Source organism: Salvelinus sp. IW2-2015, linkage group LG10 (assembly GCF_002910315.2).
Source record: "Salvelinus sp. IW2-2015 linkage group LG10, ASM291031v2, whole genome shotgun sequence".
NCBI classification, from domain to species: Eukaryota; Metazoa; Chordata; class Actinopteri; order Salmoniformes; family Salmonidae; genus Salvelinus; species Salvelinus sp. IW2-2015.
The window spans coordinates 18726931-18749819 of NC_036850.1; the positions used below are offsets into that span (position 1 = coordinate 18726931).

The 22889-nt window shown below is 42.9% G+C and overlaps 1 protein-coding gene across 1 annotated transcript in view; it reads right to left on the reverse strand.

The window, feature by feature from the left end:
• Positions 1-1424: 1424 nt before the first annotated feature.
• LOC111969459 (synaptotagmin-9-like) overlaps positions 1425-22889 on the reverse strand; it is a 50200-nt gene continuing 28735 nt past the window's right edge. The window contains exons 2-7 of the mRNA XM_023995622.2: positions 21252-21756; positions 18550-19108; positions 6148-6268; positions 5702-5873; positions 4043-4172; positions 1425-2150 (exon numbers count right to left, since the gene is read on the reverse strand). Of these exons, the coding sequence (XP_023851390.1) occupies positions 2082-2150; positions 4043-4172; positions 5702-5873; positions 6148-6268; positions 18550-19108; positions 21252-21756 (1556 nt within the window). The 3' untranslated portion in view covers positions 1425-2081. The remainder of the gene's footprint in view (positions 2151-4042; positions 4173-5701; positions 5874-6147; positions 6269-18549; positions 19109-21251; positions 21757-22889) is intronic.

The following is a 22889-nucleotide window of genomic DNA, read 5'->3' on the forward strand; positions in this document are numbered from 1 at the left end:
ACAAAGTGAAGCAACTGAGCACTGAGTACGCTCAGGTATGTTCAGTTTCAAGATGCCTCTTGTGAAAAATTCCCCCCAAATTCTGCATCATTGAAATCAGTAATTCTCCTTCCAAAATGTATTTTTAGAGGGTGATGGAGCTGGATGCTGACGAAAACCATCACAAATTCCTATTTTTGGATGAGGCAGGCAAATTTCATTTGCCAGCGGGCAACCATCCAGTACCTGGACATCACCATGTGTGCGGCAAAATCGGAAGATGGTGTGGTGGGACGCAGACCTCGTATTGAATCATATAATGCAGCTCTCCTTGTAACATTCCTTGATGATCTAAATCAGGTCTGTAGAGCTGATGGTGTGACCTATGTCATTGTGTGGGATAATGTCAGGCTCCACCATGCTCAAATGGTGCAAGCATGGTTTCAGGCCCATCCACAATTTACCACCATGTACTTACCCCCATACTCTCCATTCCTTAACCCGATTGAGGAATTTTTCTCCAAAAGGAGGTGGAAGGTATATGATAGGCGCTCTCACGAACAAGCCACCCTTCTCCAGACCATGGATGACGCATACAATGAAATCACGGCAGACCAGTGTCAGGCCTGGATTCGCCATGTCCGAAGATTCTTCCTAAGATGTTTGGCTAATGAAAACATCCATTGTGATGTGGATGAGAACCCGTGGCCAAATCCACAAGACAGGGTTGATGGAAATATAGAAGTACAGTAATCAATCTTTTGTTTAGCTTTTTACAGTAAGCCAGGTGAGGAACACTGCAGTTGACCTTTAACTGTTTTTTCTTTTTTTTTAGCTAATTATTTTAGCTTTGATTCAAAGAAACCTATGTTGTGATTTTAATGTATTTCATCAATACATTTCAGATTTTGTTCAATGATTCCACTATCTCTGTAGTATTCTCTCTACTAGTCCTTTTACAGTGATGTATTAACGTGTAGTAGCATAATGAAACATGTATCACATATTTTGTACTACAATATTTAATGATTGTACGAACAACTACACAGTGAAACTATCGGTATCTTGTGTGTGGGTGATCTCAATGAATGTTCCTATGGTTTTTCATGATAAATGAGTTATTTGAACCAATGATTCTTCAAGTGCAAGGTTTCTTTAAAGATATGAATGCACAATGCAATGTTTTGAACATTGGACAGCCTGTGTTACAAGTGATGACCGTTTTGAGTTTTGTGTCTAGAGTTTTCAAAAATGACCACAAGGTTCTGAAATTAGTGCCAAAGTGATTGTTAAAAACTGTAATAGAATCACAGTCCCCCAATTACACATAATAATTGTATTAATTTACATGATCAGATTAGGCATGTTGGTTTTCATTACCATGTGGTTTTACACTTGCCTTTTATTGCCTCAAGACAATCTGTAGTTGCCATAGCAACAGGTGACGAGTATTAACATTGAACACCCAGCTGTGTATTTATTAATAAATATTTATTGATAACAATTGAAAGGACATTTTTACGTACAGGTACTAAGTCTAAGAAATTAATTGCCACTGCACATGTCATGTGATCATCCGACACAACAATCTATTCCAAGAACAGAAACCGAAAGAAATTGAGGAGAAGATATTCCACCAAAAACCATGACCTCATGCACCGTTTCCAAATGAAATATGTATGTCAGTTCGACTGGTTGTTTTTAAGTACAGTGTGCAATACAGACACACCCCATTAAAAACAGGTAGAGCAAGACTAATGTAAAAAACGGTTACTTCAAACTCAGGCTTAGACCAAACTGTTAAAACTTCCTGGTTGTTTTTGTCATCGATTTTCTTTTTGGAACTGAATAAAAAGAAAACAACCATATTATGTGGTCACTCAACATGCAACTGAATCAATCCAACTCCCCATGCAAACGTCCTGTCCCAGAGACGCAGAGCAGACAATAATTGGTCTCTGATAACCAGGAGATCGACCGCACACGGTCGTGACGTATAACAGTATGTCGACCACTCAGCAGGACGGTACTCCTACGGTTGGGCTGGGCTGCCTGACTCTTCTCCTTGTGGTCGTATTCCGGGAGGAACCAGACGGTTAAGCTTATGGAGACGGAGGAGTCTTCAGGGAATTACAGGACCCTGCCTGGCTCCCACCTGTGGTGCCTTGGTACTGTGGGAGAGAGAGAGAGAGAGACGAAAGAGAGATAAAGCTCCAATAAAGATAGCTGTGTACATGTAGATTAGTAGTCATTCTGTAGAGGAGATGAAGATAACAGATCACTTCGGGTCAGTGTATTGACCAAATCTGCTACTTCAATAAACCAATTAGATTGTGAGTTCTGTTAGAAAGTGACGTTCACTGCACTGTAGTTAAAGCGTAATAGCAGCAATTGTGACCTAAAGACATTAATAAGAGCTCACTAATGCAAGACTCTCTCACTAATTGTAGGTGATAAGCAACAAGCTGTGCCAAACTAAAATATGTTTTGGAAATTATCTTTATTGCCTCTGAATCCTCCTTAGAGGACTGCCAAACAGAACTACTCTCTAAAACACCCGTAGTGAAAACAAAGATTCTCTCAAACTCCCAGCACTTCAACATGAAAGCACTTGATTGATTCTCTTCTTTTGCTTGCAGAAATCTAGCCGCTCAGAATCGGTTAGTTAAGCAAGCAGAAAAACGTCTTCCTCTCTTTTCATCTCATCAAAGTCAGATGTATTTTCCAGTGAAAGGTTCAGTTCTTCTTGACAGTAATTGTTTTGTTTGCTGGCTTAAAAGCAAAAAGACAGAAGCCATTACAGAAAGCGAGTGAGGGAGAGAGTGATGGGTTACAGAGCAAACAAACACACACAAACAAAGCTGCGTTTGAAGTCCTTTCGCATCCCGGGTGTGTTTTGAATATGTGATTTTTGGGGGAGGGCCTTGTGAAGGCAGAACAACATTGATTCAAATGGCTGGTGAGGCAGACTGCTAAATAATAGATGTGCTTTCCTGGGGGCTCAAATTAGGATTTCAAAGTATAGTCACATAATGTAACTAACTAAGTAAGTAACCCTGAAGCAAACAGAATAGTCCGCTTAATTGTTCCTTTTCTCAAATCCTGCTCTGTCTGTCTCTCTACCTCTTTTCTTGCTCTCGTACTGTCTCTTTCACTTAATCTACAGTGTCTCTCCCTATCTGTCTGTCTCACTCTCTCTTTCTCTCCCTCGCTCCCTCTCTAAACATTGGTGGTTCACTCAGCTGTGTTCTAAAAGGAAGACAGTCTCCTTTGATGCCAACACAATAAAGCCATTACGCAAGGCTGAGTGCACAGGTCACACACTCTCTCCTTCAACTCCTCAACACTCCTCTCCACTCAATTTAGCCGCCATAATAATAGATGTATTATTCTATATTTCCAATTCATGTCAGCTATTGTATGTATACCGTTGTTCAGCTACCTTGTACATAGCAACATCTTATACAATGCAATGTAAACATAAAATGTAGAAAGGCCTTGATTCCTCTCCAGAAGAATCAGTATAGTTGCTGCCATGCTTCTGGCTGCCATCAAGGTACACCTACTCGCTGAAAGCCTTGGCATTCTCAGCTGTTTTTAGCAATGGAGTATTTTTTGTGCTTGGAGGTAGAGAGGTTGAGAGCCTCTTAGGGTATTGATTATTGAGAAGAATGAGGCCTTAGAAAAGAGGAGGGTAATTCTGATGAATGAGTTTCTGTGGCAGGTAACGACACTCTACCGTCTGAAGTCTAAAACCACCAGACATAGGTCAAACTAGTCAGCTCAAAGATGCCGGGTATTTGAGTCATTTTGACAGTATGCAATAAAAACCTATTTAGGCTGAGACAAACCTTGAAAATGTTGCACTTGGAAACAAGACACATATGTGGGCAACCCACACAAAACACACCACACACACACACACACACACACACACACACACACACACACACACACACACACACACCACACACACACACACACACACACACACACACACACAACACACACAACACATCACACACACACACACACACACACACACAAACGAACACGGCTTTACCTCTATGAGCGGGTGCCAGTGGGCGATGGGTTTTCGTGGGTACGACAGCATTTCGCTCCAGTGGTCTCGGCCCAGGTGCTCTGCATCGKTGCCCACTTTACACACCCCGATGACCTCATTATGGCCTACACTGGATAGGGAAACACACAGAGGCCTTCATTACTCCTGCCTTTGGACTGGAGATGAAGGAGTACTGTCTCTACCTAAACGTAATGTTTATTTGGGTAGTAAGATAAACATACACGTTTATTCCTAACTTTAGACAGAACATTAAAGTAACATTACAGTAACCCTGTGTGGATCTAAAAGTGAATCACATGACTCATTGAAAATGTGTGAATTCAGCGAAAAATAGGGCATCAACCAAAATGTATGATGGGATGTGAAATCTCAGGAAAGAACATTCATATTGTGTCTGTATGAATGGTGTGACAGAACTAAATGATGTGACAGAAAGAGAGAATCTTTTCAATAATGGTGTGACAGAACAGTCATTCAAAGCTAGGTGATCATGTGAATATGTCTGCCTTCACAGTAATGATGATACATTTGCCATGGTAGAAAAACATAGCGGTACTAAGATGAGAATTGATAAGAGAAAGAATAGAAGGAAGATAAAGACGTGGAGATGTTGGACTGCTACCCACAAGATAGGAGGCTCCGGGGTAATGTAACCTTCTCTAATTCACTCCCATCTGCATTGAAAGCTTTTTAACCTTCTATATGCCATGCATCAATTCTGAGACTGACAAGTAGCACAAGGGTATATACTGCATAAGAACCACAATTTAAAAACTACTGTCACTGAGTTAAAAGCTACTGAGTCATTGAGTTTAGCTTTTAGTTTAATTTATTAATTCGACCATTTAAAAAAAACAAGCACACATAAAACTTGAAAAAGCCATACGTGTACATGAATAAAATCATTGAGGATAACACACAATAAAGTCTGGGACTTATTTCCATTGTGGTCCTCTTGAGACAAGATGGCTAGACAAGACCGAACACAGTATGGCAGTGAAATAATAAAACAAAAACAGAGAAGAAGAACATCTATCTCATCATTCCAGTTACATCATAGCAGTTATTCATATGGGCACAGAAGACATCAAACATATGTTTACTTTATTTTTAAAGCTTCCCATGAAGGAAGTTGTTTTTATGAGCAGAGGCAACTCATTCCATTCTGAGGCTCCAGTACATAAGAAAGTATCTTTCCCAGCATTACTCCTGAACCTGTATAAGCACACATCAGCAACACCTGATCTGGTGCTGTGATTGTGTGCATCCCTAACACGAGGAAATCAATCACTTAGATATCTGGGCGCAGGACCATAAATACTCCTGTAAACCAAACCTAGTCTAATCTGGGACACCCTAGCCTCAACAGGCAGCCAGTTTAGTTCCTGAAAGCAGCTCCTGCCTATGTGAGTACGTGGACTCACCTTCAATACCACCCTGATCAGCTTATTCTGGGATACCTGGAGCTTCCCCTTCATAAATTTAGATAAGCCCCCAAACCAGGAAGTACTAGCATAGTTAAAATGGTGTTAAATGAGGGCAGTAGCTAGCACTTTCAAAATCTACTGAGTCACTGAGTTAAAAGCTACCGAGTCACTGAGTTAAAAACTACTGGATCTCTGAGTTAAATTTACTCACCGGTCGTAGTCCATGACGGCGATCATAAGGCCGATCTGGTCAATGTTCTCTGGGGGGACATCAAAGACTATGGCTTCATTGTAGACAGGGTTCAGAGTGTTCCTCTTAGTGGAGGTCTTCCTCTTCTTTAATCTCCGACCGTCACACATTAGAGAGACCTTCACATACGGGTCTAGAGAGATAGAGACATAGAGAGTTACAAACTGAGACATTGAGACTGAAACATTGAGACTGAGACATTGAGACTGAGACATTCAGACATTGAGACTGAGACATTGAGACTGAGACATTGAGACTGAGACAGAGTCTACTGTACTATTTTTGTTGTATACGGCATATGTTGATGTTAGGTAGTATTAAATAGAAACACACAGTGTTATAGTAATGTGCTGAATAGAAATCCACAGTGAGATATGATGTATTTTTGTGGTAGTGTTGACTTCTACCTGATGCCCCAGTGATGTCCATGGCCTTAAGGTTCCTGGCCTTGATCATGGTGATGGTCAGTCTGCCGGCAGTGGGCAGGTAGCACAGAGAGAACATCAGGTCTCCCAGGTCCACATTATCCTGCAGGGTGGAAACACCACAATATCAACCACATCCTGCAGGGTGGAAACACAACCTAACACCACAATATCAACCACTGTGTCCAGGGTGGAAACACAATACTATCAACCACTGTATCCTGCAGGGTGGAAGCACAACATAACAATATCAACCACTGTATCCTGCAGGGTGGAAACACAACACAACAATATCAACCACTGTATCCTGCAGGGTGGAAACACAACACCACTATATCAACCACTAAATAAATAATCTCAAAATAATCAATATACGGTCCGGATCGGTCAAGGACAAGATCCTTATTGTTCTTACCCCAATATCATTAGAATAAGGATGGAATAGAACACTATCACAACAAGCTCTGACCATATCAAGCTCAAACCATTGCCGTGGGATTTTACAAGGACTTGAGCCAACATGTTGACCAAAATCCTATCATGGCAACTCTCTAGTTGGTTTCGCTGAAGGGTAGGCAGAGCTTTTTCTTATGAGATTAACAATGGCAAATTCCCTCACTCTCTTTATAACTAATATGTTGCTAATTTATAGGAGAAATCATCACTGACATGTCCTCATAAGTATCATCACAATCTCAATCACAGGTAACGGTGCTGTAGCAAAGGTGTCAGGCTAGATTTATCTGAAACCCTTCCCAGTCATTGGTCTGGAAAACTCCCTCTCATATTTCCAATAATAAACATTGATGCTACACGAGAGAGAAGACTTGTAACGCCCTGACCATAGAGAGCCTGTTATTCTCTATGTTGGTTAGGTCGGGGTGTGACTAGGGTGGGTCATCTAGGTAATTATATATCTATGTTGGCCTGGTATGATTCCCAATCAGAGGCAGCTGTTTATCGTTGTCTCTGATTGGGGATCATATTTAGGCAGCCATTTACCCTTTGTGCTTTGTGGGATCTTGTCTAGGTATAGTTGCCTGTGAGCACTACGCTGAGCTTCACGTTTCGTTTGTTCGCTTTATTGTTTTTGTTATTTGAGTTTTCTCTTCCTAATCAAAAGGATGGAAACATACCACGCTGCATTTTGGTCCACTCCTTATGATGATAGTGACAAGACTTCTGTTCGGCTGTAAAAAGCAACAGCTCAAATATCACCCTGTTCTGAAATAACTCCGTAGAGGTAGTGAGATCTCCTCTGACACACTGAGAATTCCACTGGAACATTTTAATGGGAGAGCAATAACTTTCTATGCAAGATTTTAATTGATTAACCCAATGAAAGGTTTCATAAAAACGTTACCAAACTTACACAAAATGTTTTGCTACTGTACTGTAGTCCTACTAATGAATACCTCTAGACATTCCTAAGGCATATTGATGCGTATGCAGCCGTGCATTTTTTTTTTTATACATTTACATTACATTTAAGTCATTTAGCAGACGCTCTTATCCAGAGCGACTTACAAATTGGAAAGTTCATACATATTCATCCTGGTCCCCCCGTGGGGAATGAACCCACAACCCTGGCGTTGCAAGCGCCATGCTCTACCAACTGAGCCACACGGGACCGTGTGGCTCAGTTATAGTTACTTTCTCCTTCCCAAACTAGATTAGCGAACACAAACAGAATGCCCCTCAGACTGTTAATAGCAGGGCGTTCTGCTGGTCTCTCTCTGCCGTCTACCATGCCCGAGGGGGGGGCGTTTGTTTTCTCCTAGAACCCCCTGCGGTGTTCCGTGATGAGGTCCCTACGTCCTGTGACATTTACACACCTCTCCCTAATCGTCTTCCTATCGAGTTGCTCTGGGGTGCAAGCAGGATGGGAAGGGTTAGATCCGTGTCCCAGGCATCCAGGGACCCCCTGAAGGGCCTTCGCCAGCAGGAAATAGCATTTTAAGAGAGCGGGAGGGGTGGGGGGGGGGGGGGGGGGTGACAGTAGGTGTAGGAGGCAACAGCGGGTGTAGGAGAAGGTGACGACTGTGCTCCTCTGAGTCTCTGGTCATCACGTCGCCTCACAACCCCAAATCTCACTAGCTTTACACATCCCAGCTAAAGTACAGCCTCGTAGAGAGCATTTACTGCTAACGCCATGGTTTCAGGTAACACAATCTACTTACAGAAGCTACTACTCTGCCTAGGAGAAGCTAAATTAGTCCTACAGTTGTGCAGTCATACCTCTTTGTTTCAGTACAGCAAAATTACATTTACAAGGATTCTTCTATGGCCATGGCCTCAGCACAGACGCGGAATACAGCTGCACTTCCGTTGAATTGTATAGGCCCTTCACACAGATAAGCAAACACCCCTCTATGACTAGCAGAGCTGTTCTCCCCCGGGCCAAACAATCAGTTATACTTCAACTGATATTGGTTTTGTGTATGCGTTCGTGTGTGTGTGTGCGTGTGCGTGTTTGTGTGTGTGTGTGTGTGTGTGTGTGTGTGTGTGTGTGCTCCTGCCTGTGCGCGTGCGTGTATGTATGTGCTGGACGGCAGGTAGCCTAGCGGTTAAGAGCTTTCGGCCAATAACCGAAAGGTCTCTGGTTCGAATCCCTGAGCCGACGAGGTGAAAAATCTGTCTCTTAACCCTAATTGCTCTTGTTAGTCGCTCTGGATAAGTGTCTGCTCAATGACTAAAATGTAAAAATATGCGTGTGTATGCATTGGCAAACAACAGAAGCCATACTTGGTTTAGACATCCCCCAAAGGATTGTAGAGAACCTGAAGGAGGGAATAAGGAAGAGAGATGGTGCTAAAGACTAAAATAGAGGATGGTGGGAGGAGCTATAGGAGGACGGGCTTATTGTATTTGTGTTGTATTTGTATCCCTGAATCTCCCTCCTACCCTCTTCCATCAGGAATCCTTCCCTCTGATTGGTTGTCCGGCAGACAGATACAGCACGCTACCCCAACTTAATCTGAGAGTTAAGGTGACCACTCATCTACAACAACACAAATAACAGGTCAAACCCACTGGCTCCAGGTCATCTATAAGTCTATGCTAGGTTAAGCCCCGCCTTATCTCAGCTCACTGGTCACCATAGCAACACCCACCTGTAGCACGCGCTCCAGCAGGTATATTTCACTGGTCACCCCAAAAGCCAGCACTTCCTTTGGCCGCCTTTCCTTCCAGTTCTCTGCTGCCAATGACTGGGAAGAATTGCAAAAATCACTGAAGCTGGAGACTCATATCTCCCTCTCTAACTTTAAGCATCAGCTGTCAGAGCAGCTCACCGATCACTGTACTTGTACACAGCCAATCTGTATATAGCCCACCCAACTTCATTCCCATATTGTTACTTGCACCCCAGTATCTCTATTTTCCACTTGCACATTATCATCTGCACATCTGTCATTCCAGTGTTAATGCTAAATTGTAATTGTTTTGCCTCTATGGCTTATTTATTGCCTTACCTCCCTACTCTTCTACATTTGCACACGCTGTACATAGATTTTTCTATTGTGTTATTGACTGTACGTTTGTTTATGTGTAACTCTGTTGTTGTTTTGCCGCACTGCTTTGCTTTATCTTGGCCAGGTCGCAGTTGTAAATGAGAACTTGTTCTCAACTGGCCTACCTGGTTAAATAAAGGTGATTTTTTTATATTTTTATAAATAAATAAATTGAACAACGTCACTGCTCTCCTATTTTGGGAGCTGTGACTGTCGTCGACTTCGTCTATGTATGGTGTGCAGTGGTCTCGGACTGCAGTAGTAACACGCACTCTGTCTACACATATTCAAAGTTAACACGCCAAACATAACAGCAGCTTACAACAGATCCGAAAGGCTGTGATAACACTGAACAATACAACTGTTTTGTCAGGTTTCTGCCTGTGTCTAGCTAATGATGAAAGGGATGAGGAGATATTTTGTAATTCGAGGCAAGTTGTTATATTACAATAACTGTTCCATTTCAGAAAAACTGATATGTTGTGAAAACTAAAACTCCATAATAATAACTATGCCATTTCAGGGAACCTGCTACATTTCCAAAGTATTCGAGGCGTGTTGTCATCTTACAATAACTGTGAGATTTCAGAGCAACTGGAATGTTGTGAAGAATAACATTCCGTCCCCATGTATATCTTCCCCATCATACCGAGCACCGATACAGCTGGTCAGTGAGGTGTGTGATTCTGTCAGCTATGTGAGGAGATGTGGATCTGATTGCCTCGGGTTGTGAAAGAAGGGAGAGATGCATGATCCTGTCAGCACTATGAGACACACTCCTCCCTCTTTCTCAGTAACACTTCAGCGGTGTTGTTTCATACTGTCTCACCCTTCATCTCACTCTGTTTTTTGTTCTTTCTCTTTTCCCCTTGAGTAGTGGTTCAGAGAGAGGGAAGATATTGGGTGGACACCGAGTGTTATAGACACTAGAGAGTAGTCCTGTCAGGTTTCTTTGTTTCTTCTGATCTATGCTAATATATGTGTGCTCTGACCTTCTTCACTGGGTCCAGACTCTGACTGGCTAGATGATAGCTTTGGAGGTAATGCGTTACTTATAACTGGAGGATCTCTGGTTCAAGCCCCCTCATCATCCACAACAGTTTTACCTTCAAGACCCTAACAAGCTCCTCCGATATGCATGTGTATTCATGTCACAGTACACAGTGAGCGGTTAACATGTACATCATATACTGTAGCTACACTCTGTATGAGCGGGTTGTCATTTGCAGTAAATTGTTGTGTTTGGGGCCAAATGCTTGCTTATGAAAGTCATTTCACTGGGCTGGGTCTGTGAACTGTTCTGACAGAGCATCTTAGACAGATCTTGTGTGGTTTGGATTGGGTTTTGAAATGTTCCAGAGAGCTTCATGTGCCCTCAGGGTAAGGACTGCTAACCACAGGCAGCTCAACACAAACAAGCCTATTGCAATCCAATTGTAATATCATTGTGAAAATAAAATATAAAGAGCAAAAACTATAAATGTATAACTTACAGGCTATAATTAGGCCCAGAGTATTTCCTGGTCAGGTTACATGGTCAGGTAAACTCCTGGTCTTAGTCATGAGGGATGTATGATTTCATGGTCTTGGTTAGGGCTGTTCTCTGTTGTTGCTGGGGCTCCAGACTTAGTGGGAGGCCCGGTCCAGCCCTAGACAGGCTCTAGTAATTAATGGATGCCATCACCATCTCTGTGTCAACCTGTCAAAGCTGCCTCCCTCTCACTAACAGCCGAGATGTAGGTCACTCCCCTCTGAAATGAAGCCCTCCATCCTGCTATGTGTATGCAAACATAAACATCCACAGAAGCACGTGTCATATGCATGCACACTCACACACACACACACACACACACACACACACACACACATCCAAATGCCTGCGGTTAAATGAAATACCATGGGCTTGAGACTGATATTTTTGTCTTTCCCAAATATAGATACACTCAGAGCTAATGAGCCATGTTACCAGACAACCCCTCACTGGCACATTATTTAGGTCATCTTCCTAAATAACGGCTGGATCAAAGTGGCAAAGACATTTGAAAGTCTAATTAAACTTATCAAAGACCCAATATGAGTGGCGATTTATTAATTACTACCTACACTGAGTCTGCCCTCCACTATATACTTTTATTTCTCTGCCCAGCCTACTACCACCCTCATTGTGTCCCACTGTACACTCCTAGTAAAAAAATGTTTGGTTCCAGGTAGAACTGTTTTTTTCTTAGAGTGTATTCATATTATGAATTAGTCTAACATTAGCATGCAGATTATATTAGAGCTCATCAGAGATGGTGGGTACAGCGGCATCTCACTGTCATCACCCAGAGAGAGAGAGAACCGATTGCCTGATTACCAGACAGGTGAGGTGGAGGCGGAGGAGGCAGAGCTGAGGTGAAGAGGGAGGTGAGAGAGAGGAGGCAGAGCTGAGGGGAGGAGGGAGGTGAGAGAGAGGGGGAAGAGGAGGTGAGGGGATGGAGGTAGGGTTCAGTTGTCACAGAGCATCCAATTAAACCACACTGAGACAGTCAGACACACACGCACATGTGGTCAATATGTTAGACAACCAATTATGTGAGAATAATAAATGGCAGAGGAGGTAATAGGAGAGTAGAGCAGTGAAGAGAAAGCAGAGGAGGAGAGGGGAGAGGAGAACAGAGCAGTGAAGAGAGAGAGAGCAGAGGAGGAGAGGGGAGAGGAAAATAGAGCACTGAAGAGAGAGAGCAGAGGAGGAGAGGAAAGTAGAGCAGTGAAGAGAGAGGGGAGAGGAAAGTAGAGCAGTGAAGAGAGAGAGAGGAGGAGAGGAGAGGGCAGAGGAGAGTAGAGCAGTGAAGAGAGAGAGCAGAGTAGGAGAGGGGAGAGGAGAGCAGTGAAGAGAGAGGACAGTGTAGGAGAGGGGAGAGGAGAGGAGAGCAGTGAAGAGAGAGAGCAGAGTAGGAGAGGGGAGAGGAGAGGACGGCTGATGTTAAAACTTCTTAAGACTAGGGGGCGCAGTTTTCGCTTTTGGCTAAAAAGGCGTACCCATTTGAAACTGCCTATTTCTCAGCCCCGAAACTAGAATATGCATATTCTATTAGGATAGAAAACACTCTGAAGTTTCCAAAACTGTAAAAATGTTGTCTGTGAGTTAAACAGAACTGATATTGCAGGCAAAAACCTGAGGAAAATCCAACCAGGAAGTGGCCCTGTTCTTGAGACCTCTCTGTTCCCATCGCATCCCTATTGCCCATATAAAGGGATATCAACCAGACTTCTTTTTCTATGTCTTCCCTAAGGTGTCAACAGCCTTTAGACATAGTTTCAGGCTTTTATTTTGAAGGATGAGCGTGAACGACCACATTGCGTAAGTGGATAGGTGGGGGCTCTCCGAGTGATTTTTGCGCAAAAGTGAAAGGCAGCCATTGTTTCTCTCGGTCCTAGTGAAAAGCCAACTGTCCCGGTTGATATATTATCGAATAGATATTTGAAAAACACCCTGAAGATGGATTATAAACAACGTTTGACATGTTTCTGTGGACATTATGGATATAATTTGGATTTTTTTCCGGCGTTGTCGCAAACGCTCTTTCCGGTGGATTCCTGGGCATAACGCACCAAACAAACGGAGGTATTTGGATATAAAAAATATCTTTATGGAACAAAAGGAACATTTGCTGTCTAACTGGGAGTCCCGTGAGTGAAACCATCCAAAGATCATCAAAGGTAAACGATTAATTTGATTGCTTTTCTGATTTTCGTGACCAAGTTACCTGACGCTAGGTGTTCTTATTGTTAAATTTACACAAATGCAAGTATTGCTTGCGCTGTAAAGCATAATTTCAAAATCTGAGACGACAGATGGATTAACAAAAGGCTAAGGTGTGTTTTGCAATATTGCACTTGTGATTTCATGAAATTATATTTTATTATATACCGTTCGCGCTAGGCTAGGCTATGCTAGTCAGCGTTTCTGATGACAAATATCCCGGATCCGGGAAGGGGAATCCAGACAGGTTTTAACAATGCAGCAGAGGGACTGCATTCAGATAATTACCACTGAGTACACTCTGAAGCCCAACCTTTACATCCAAAATCCAAGGGCCTCAATAAAAAAAATCCCTATTTGAATGTAGCCCAGCACTAACACAGGATTATACCAATCAGCAGGGCATTGGTTGAATCAGTGCTGGAAAAGTCTGCACACCCTCTATGTAGCTTCGCAGGAGTAGGGCTGGCCAGCCCTGACTTACACTATGCAACCAGCCACATTGGCTGGAACAAAAGTCTACAGCCAGGGCCAGAGTAGGATTGACCACCCCTGGTCTATGTGCCTTTAAGTTCCATTGATATGGGTTGAAGGGAAGGACAGGTCATTACCTATACCTATTATTCTCCAGGCAACAGGGCACAGGGCTCTAACACAGTCATCCTGAAGGAATAATGAGTCACCTAGAGTCAGGTCACCTGGGTTCCAAACTCATGAAAGTCAAAATGGTTGCTGTTCAGACAAACTACAAAGACTTGTATCACTATTAAAGGTACAGAATCACATGCACCCCAACACAGAGGACAGAATAACCAGCTCATGAATTATTCATAACTCAACATTTGCATGCTGTCCTTGCTCTGTGACTGTATCGCAAACCTGTGCGTACAGGAATGCTCTGAGTGGGTGTTAAATCATCTGTGACAAATGTCATCATATATCAGTGTGTGTGAGGGTGTTCTCTTCATCAGCTACGCCTCATTGATTCAGCACTGACCTCCCTGGTAATAATATGAATCGTATTTTATATAAATCAATGGGAGGGCAGAGCTCTGATAACTGCAGTTCCATATGACATGAAAAACCACGACAGGATCAATGGACACATCACAGCTACTGTAGCTCACTCTCACACACTGAGAAAGGCGCTTGTCAATCAATGCAATCAATTGCATAAAGACAGGGCCTACCTGCGATTGTCTGCTACAACACCTTGCTTGTTTCAGCAAGGAGCAACAATCTTTCTTCACGTTGTAGAGTCCATGTTAACAGCAGATATTGATATCCAACCGCACAAACCGCCCGGCCGTCCTGTCCCGTAAAATTATTCTTAAACGATTATTGACAGTTTATTTCTTTTCATGACGGTCTTTCATCCATAAACTGTCGGTTACAAGGTTATAACAAGCATTGTAATTGTGCCAGCCCCAAGATTTGACAGACACACAGTACCATTCCAAAGTTTGGATACACCTACTCATTCCAGGGTTTTTCTTTATTTTTACTCTTTTCTGCATTGTAGAATAATAGTGAATACATAAATATTATGAAATAACACATATGGATCACATAGTAACAAAAAGTGTTAAACAAATCAAAATATATTTTTATTTGAGATTCTTCAAGTAGCCACCCTTTCACTTAATGACAGCTTTGCACACTCTCTCAACCAGCTTAACCTGGAATGCATTTCCAACAGTCTTGAAGGAGTTCCCACATATGCCTGGCTGCTTTTAATGGTAGTGTATTTTACACTCACTCACACACACACACACACACACACACACACACACACACACACACACACACACACACACACACACACACACACACACACACACACACACACACACACACACACACACACACACACACACACACATCACACACACACCACCACCACTGAATTTAACATCACACAAACACACACAGTGCTGTCAGTTGTCTAATTTGCGTGGCACCGTGATGAGCACTCATTCCTGATGACCTCAGGCATCATCACCATGGTCCCATTTAGCTCTGCAGAATGAGGTTAGGACCTGGTGGAAAGGAGCTGAGATGAGGTGAATTGGGAAGATTAGTGCTTAATGCTAATACTAATGGAAATGCCTCTGTGTCCTTCACCAGGGTCCACTTGATGGAACAATGCAGAGAAAGTGATTATGAGTTACCTTCCTGAAGGAGACAATGCTTCACTACTGAGAGATGAGATAGATAGAGCCCTAGGGGTGCTGGGGCACCTGCCCATTTGGTGTTTTTTTTAAACAAATTACTTTTTATTTTTTGTCTCTTTTCCTATTCATTTTTTTGTCTCTTCTCCCATGTGGCGCACCGGTCTAAGGCACTGCATCTCAGTGCTAGAGGCTTCACTACAGACCCTGGTTCGATTCCTGGCTGTATCACAAGTGGCTGTGATTGGGAGTCCCATAGGGCAGCGCAGAATTGGCCCAGCGTGGTCCAGGTTAGGGTTTGGCCAGGCTAGGAAGTCATTGTAAATAAGAATTTGTTCTTAACTGACTTGCCTAGTTAAATGAAGGTTAATTAAAAATACAATTGTAACTGTAAATATAATGAATTGCCTATCCAAATTAGATCATTTCTCATAAACTTAAGAATCTTGAAAAAAGTCCCATCCCCCGCATTTCTGCCACTTTGAGTGTGACAGTTCATTGCTGTACATTTTTAGTTTTATGTTGGGGAGAGGGGGTGGCCTTTTTTCACTTTGAGCACCTGCACCACCAAAGGTCTGTTCTGTGCACAGCCCTGGAACATATACTCCATCATTACCTTGCACATTACCATAGATAGTCTACTATATGTGACTGGCAACACGATCCTAGGCTTATTGTAATTTTTCACAAAAACGTTTCTTTTATACAGTTTATAACAGTACAGACTTGGAGCTTCAAAGGCTTGGCCGCTCACTGGCCAATCAGAACGTGCTCCCTGGTGAAATATGTGGTTGCTTCAAGTTGTGTATTTACTGTATTTTACGTATTGCCTTGAAATCAACTCCAATTCCAATGTTAGTCCGTTATAGCTTGGCTTACAGAAACGAAATAACAAAATGTAGACCTATCTTTGCTAAACACGTTAACTTGAAGCCATTTGCAGTCCACATTGTTCTAAGAAATTGCTTGGTTTCAAAAGCATTCACAATGATATAGGGGCTAGGTTTACACGGGACAAGACGGGACAAGACAAAACAGACATCCAACTGCATCTTGGAATTTTTTTATGTGGTGATGATGATTAATTCTCTCCCAAGCCTTTGTCTTGTACATGTGTCATTGATCTTTGTTTGTCTCACTGTGCCTCTCAGCTCCTTATATCAGTAAAATGACCCTACTAACTCTCTCCCTTTCTTTCTTTCCTCCCTCTCTCCATCTTTCCCCCCCTTCCTGCATTCTGTAGATGTGTCAGTGAGCCTGCTGTCCCTTGTGGTGACAATTGGCCCAGCGTGGTCAAAGTAGGTTTATGGCTGAGCAGGGACATGCCAAATTTTGTCAATAAGCAAGATTAAATGAATTTTTGATAAGGCCTAAAAATAAAACAAATAATTATAAGCAAATTCTAAGCAAAATGAAATAACAACTTGTTTTAAATAGGCTGTGTCACACTTACAGGCACCATCATTTCTCCCCATGGCCATGTACCATTAAAACAATGCAGACTATGGAGGGTTTTCCGGAACATCGTAACTTTTCACAGTAGCTGGACAAAGATCCAATATAAAGAGAAAGGGAGAATGTCCATTCACTGTTAGGCCGATTTGGGAGCAGTATATGTTTTATGAACATAATCGGAACCATCTTACAGATCAGGTCCCATTCACACATCTCCAGAAGTTGCATTGCAGGCGCGCCACGACATTGTAACCATTAAACCATGCAGGTGAATCATTCTAATAAGATTGGTTGTAATAAAATGAAACGAAAAACCAGCAATCAGTTTTTTTTAAACAACAACAATAAATAAATGCAAAATCTCCAGGAAAAAAAGACATGGCATTTGAACCAGCCTTATAGTAGGCCTAAGGGAGGGGTTGGGTTTTGAACATACGAAACGGAAAACAAGCAATTGTTTCAGGTACAGATAACTTCTGAATACAAGGTTCACCGGTATTCACCAAGGTTCTCATCTCTCTATTCATGATGGGCATTGACACAGCCTACATCATGATTCTTTGTTTTTAAACACGTCCAAACGGGACCTGCATGGCTAACATAATGTGGACTTGCCTACAATGCATAGATAAAAAGGAAATGTCAGCTCACTGTTTTACTCCTCTCAAACTTCATATTTTAATAAAGCTATAGTAATGAAGATTTATTTCCAAGCGGTCTCAGGAGCCAAACCCTTTATCGAGTCTTGACTACTTCGCAATTGCATTGGGCAGGACTACAAAATGCCTTGTTTGAGACGAGGTGGGGCTATGCTTGGTTTCTAACCAAATAAAATGAAACAAATCTATATATACAGTATATACTATATATATATTAATGTTTTTTTCTGTTTCTAAATACGAAGTATATGCAGGCACCAAAAGCACATTAGGTTACTCTTGTCTGTCACAGCTGGATAGGCTGCGTTTCTGCTGTCAAAATTCATGCCATAACCAACCGCGTTACTGCTCAAACCAGCGTTTGGTTGGTCTTAGATACCCCTATCAGTGCTGCCTGAAATGAGCACTCATGTTTTTAAGGACACACCTAAAATATTTCCACTCCTCTCATCGGAGCACAAGTGAGCTAGTATAAGACAGGTAAATTGCCGAACACGGCGTTAGGGCTGGAAAATGCTGTGCTCCAGTTTTTACATGAAAAAATTGCAAACTAACGCAGGTTTGACACTAGGGCCGCCTTAACGCCAGCCGAAAATAAAGCTTATTGTCTCTGTTTCAGATGAAGTGACTCACTGACAGCTTGCTGTGGCTCATCTTGAAAAAATGTATATGAGGCATTCAACCAGAGGACAGTACTGTAAAAAATGGATAATCTGAAATTAATATCCTGCTATAGTTATAATTTACCATTTATCTTCGTAAATCTAACAGGGTTCAAGCAGAACAAACATTCCCCTAAAAGCTGGAAACAGGAAGTGATCAAACAGGATGTGTTGACTGACCGTGGAGACATACTGGATGTCCCGGCAAAGCTTTGTCTCTGCAGGGAAGTCCACCAGATCAAGGAAGTTGTCCACCACCACCTGGCCGATGATATCGTGGCGCGAGAAGCGATCAAAGTCATAAACACTGAAGTGCAGCTTGCGCGTCGGCAGCTCAGCGTACTCCACGGGGAACAGGAATACTTCATCGAACACGGGGTTGAGTGTCTTGCGGTGAACCTTGGTCTGGTGCTTGGTCTGCCGGTCCGGTAGTAGGTAGATCTTGACATAGGGGTCCGAGGTGCCCAATAAGTCCTTGGCGGGGAGATCCTGCGCCTTGTGGATCTTGACGATTAGTTGCTCCAGGTCACAGTCGAACTTGAGAATGAAGTGTAGGCGTCCACAGCCTCCGCCCCGCCGGCCGCCCTCATCCCCTTCCAAGGAGCGCTGCTTATAAAGCTCTGGTTTGAGACGGCCCAGACCCAGTCCCATCCCAGTCAGGGAGTCCTGTCTCTGGAACTGGGCCACGTTAAAGTCCGGGTTGGACCTGTTTACGGATAATCTACGAATAGAGTTAGACCTGTGCAGAGAACAGACAGAAAGAGACACATTACCATTGTCAGCATAGGTGAGAGGACACACACAGAGAGACAGAAAATGTGTATTTGATACAACAACAGAGAACCTGAATAATATAGATGAAGGATTTATGTAAATATGAACATTACGGCTCAAGCAACAATCGACAAAAATAACAAATTCACTCTACTCGGTTTTTCAAGAGGGATGAGTTGTGGGTAAGTGTTACGTGCTGAGCAGTGGATAGACTTTCCTTCAAACACAAACAAATTACCAACAGCTAAAGTGAAACTCATTGATAAAAAGAGTGTCTTGGGTTAGAATTACTCACAGAACATTGTTTTCTGACTCCACAAGACTCAGTGGGATAGCTGCCCTACAGCTGCTGGGTTGCTATGTCTGAGCTTCTGTTCAATGTTCTAAACCTTGTTAATACTAGAACTTCCCAACTGCCTCTTTTGTGTCACACAGGGCTTTAAAAGTTCTTCGGGATAGGGGGCAGTATTCGGAAGTTTGGATGACTGAGGTGCCCAAAGTAAACTGCCTGTTACTCAGGCCCAGAAGCTAGGATATGCATATAATTGGTAGTATTGGATAGAAAACACTCTAAAGTTTCCAAAACTGTTACAATAATGTCTGTGAGTATAACATAACTGATATGGCAGGTGAAAACCTGAGGAGAATCCATCCGGATTTTTGTTGTTGTTGAGCTCACCAGTCATTGAATGGCTGTCTACGGGAATATCAATGGAATACCTCCCAGATTGCAGTTCCGGAGTGAGTCATGGTTTCTACCTAAGTGTGGATGAAGTTTACAATGTTCTGAAAGTGAAATTAAGAATCTGGAGAATTTTTTTTCAAATGACTGAATGGGCTGTCGGGGTGTTTATTTTTTATTTTTTTATTTTACCGTTATTTTACCAGGTAAGTTGACTGAGAACACGTTCTCATTTGCAGCAACGACCTGGGGAATAGTTACAGGGGAGAGGAGGGGGATGAATGAGCCAATTATAAACTGGGGATTATTAGGTGACCATGATGGTTTGAGGGCCAGATTGGGAATTTAGCCAGGACACCGGGGTTAACACCCCTACTCTTACGATAAGTGCCATGGGATCTTTAATGACCTCAGAGAGTCAGGACACCCGTTTAACGTCCCATCCGAAAGACGGCACCCTACACAGGGCAGTGTCCCCAATCACTGCCCTGGGGCATTGGGATATTTTTTAGACCAGAGGAAAGAGTGCCTCCTACTGGCCCTCCAACACCACTTCCAGCAGCATCTGGTCTCCCATCCAGGGACTGTGTATTTTACTCGTGGAAAATATTGTGCAAACCAAAGTCACGAACCAATTATAATATCTTTACTTCAGAAGGAAAGTATAAATATTTGTACAGTAGGGTTGGGGTAAATATTAATTTATTTAGAAATTCCAATTATATTCATAAATTCACTCATGGTGGAGAATTGACATTGAATTACATTGAAATTTAAAAAATCTTCAAATTATGGAATTGGAATTAGACTGTACTTGTTTAATTTGAATGGAATTGTAATTGTAAAGGAAATTTAATCTTTGGAGTTTAATTGGAATTCAATATTTTTACATTACCCAGTTAAAAAGGAATGATCACAAATAGTATAACACATTTACTGTAGATTTTATTTGTAATAATTTTACCCTGTAATCCTATATTTCCAGTATAGGTAGGCTGTCTGAACGGTGACATGATCAGCCTGAAAGCCTGAAGGAATTTAATTAGAATTTGAATTTGTGGAATTCTTGGAATTTAAACCTTACATTGGAATTCAGAGGAATGGAATTATCTCTGAATTGAAAGATTGACCTGGAATTTGAATTAAATTAAATTGAATTTATAATACATTTGTGGAATCAACCCCAATCCTGGTGGACTGTAGTACTCATGGACTGACAGTGTACTGTATTGAAAGCTTTACTCCTACTGTGATAACCATTGTGGTGAACTAATTAAATACTATGTATTATGAAAGCAAAGTAGTAGTCTTAGTAGTAGTCTTATATTGTAAGGGAGCTTGGTATAGTAGGTACTACAGTATACAAGCACAGTACATAGCACAACAGTGACTTCATCATAGTAGAGGACTGTGATATAGTACTCACCCAATCTCTGTGTGTATAGACATTGACCGGACGGAGGGTGAGGGCTCAGTAGTCTGCCTCTGCCTACGAGGGTTGGTGTGGACCCCGTTCTCGCGGCCTTTACTCTGGGACTCTAGGGGGATGTCTGGAGACGTGTGGCTAATCTTCATGGCCGCCTCTGGGATGGGGATGATCGCCGCTATGGGGGGCGGTGATACGGGGGTCACCGGCCCCGTCACGGTCCCAGATGCCACAGGGACAATGGAGCAGCGATGGGACTCACGGCGGTCGAGGGTGGGGACAAGGGGGTCGACGGCTGTGTAGACTGACTCCCTGGATGGGACATAGGGTTGTAAAGGTGCCATGGGGGAATTGTGGTGCCCATGGGTGGGCTCCTTGATGCTGGGGGAGGGGCCACGCTCCCTCCATGGGATCCAGCAGAGCTTCCAGGAGACAAAGATTGAGACCCCGAACAGGGCCAGGCCACAGGCTGTCACCACCAGGGACAGCAGGCTCACTGACACATCTACAGAATGCAGGAAGGGGGGGAAAGATGGAGAGAGGGAGGAAAGAAAGAAAGGGAGAGAGTTAGTAGGGTCATTTTACTGATATAAGGAGCTGAGAGGCACAGTGAGACATACAAAGATCAATGACACATGTACAAGACAAAGGCTTGAGGAGAGAATTAATCATCATCACCACATAAAACAATTCCAAGATGCAGTTGGATGTCTCTTTTGTCTTGTCCCGTCTTGTCCCGTGTAAATAATAGTTTTCCTAGTTTTTTTGTATATATTTTAATCTCACTTTCCTCTACGGACTGAATATAGTCTCCTGCAACCCGCCTCGCCCAATGTGGTACAGATCTGCTATTTTATACTTTAGAACCGGAACCCCCATCAGAAGCTAGCCAGCTAACTAGCTACTAGTTAGTAGTCAGTTAGCCACTGCTAGCGGTCTTCACCGTTAACTCGGACACCAGCCAGCCTTAGCTCGGTAAATACCTGCCAGTCTGCACAGCGTGATATCAAGTCAGAGCAAATCGGACTGCTTTTTCTCAACCACATCTCCGGATTCCTATCGCAAGCTCTGGACCTTTACACCGGATCATCGCAGCTAGCTAGCTGCAATCCGAGTGGCTACTCCTGGCTAACGTCTCTGTCCCGAAGCAACACCAGTTATCCTTGAGCTAGCCCATCTCCCGGCTAGCCGAAAAGGTCCACCAGCTAATTCTTGGGCTACAATAACTCTTTTGCCAATTGGCCTGGACCCTTTATTGCCGACACAGAGCCCCGCCGATCCATCACGACTGGTCTGCCGGCGTAATCGTTCAAGGTGGTTTCAACAGGCTTTTCCATTGCAATGTCGCCGAAGATCCATTTGCTGGCCACGGCCCGCTAGCTATCTTAATCGCTGTGTCTCCAGCTCGCCTAGCGTAGCAGAGACTACCGAATGGCCGCGACTCACCTTTTGCTGCTCATTGGACCCTATGATCACTCGGCTACTCATTTCTCTGCATAATGTCAATATGCCTTATCTACTGCTGTTTAGGTTAGTTATTATTGTTTTATTTCACTATAGAGCCCCCAGCCCCGCCCTAAATGCCTTAGATAGCTCTTTGTCGCATCCTCCACACATGCGGAGACTTCACCTGGCTAA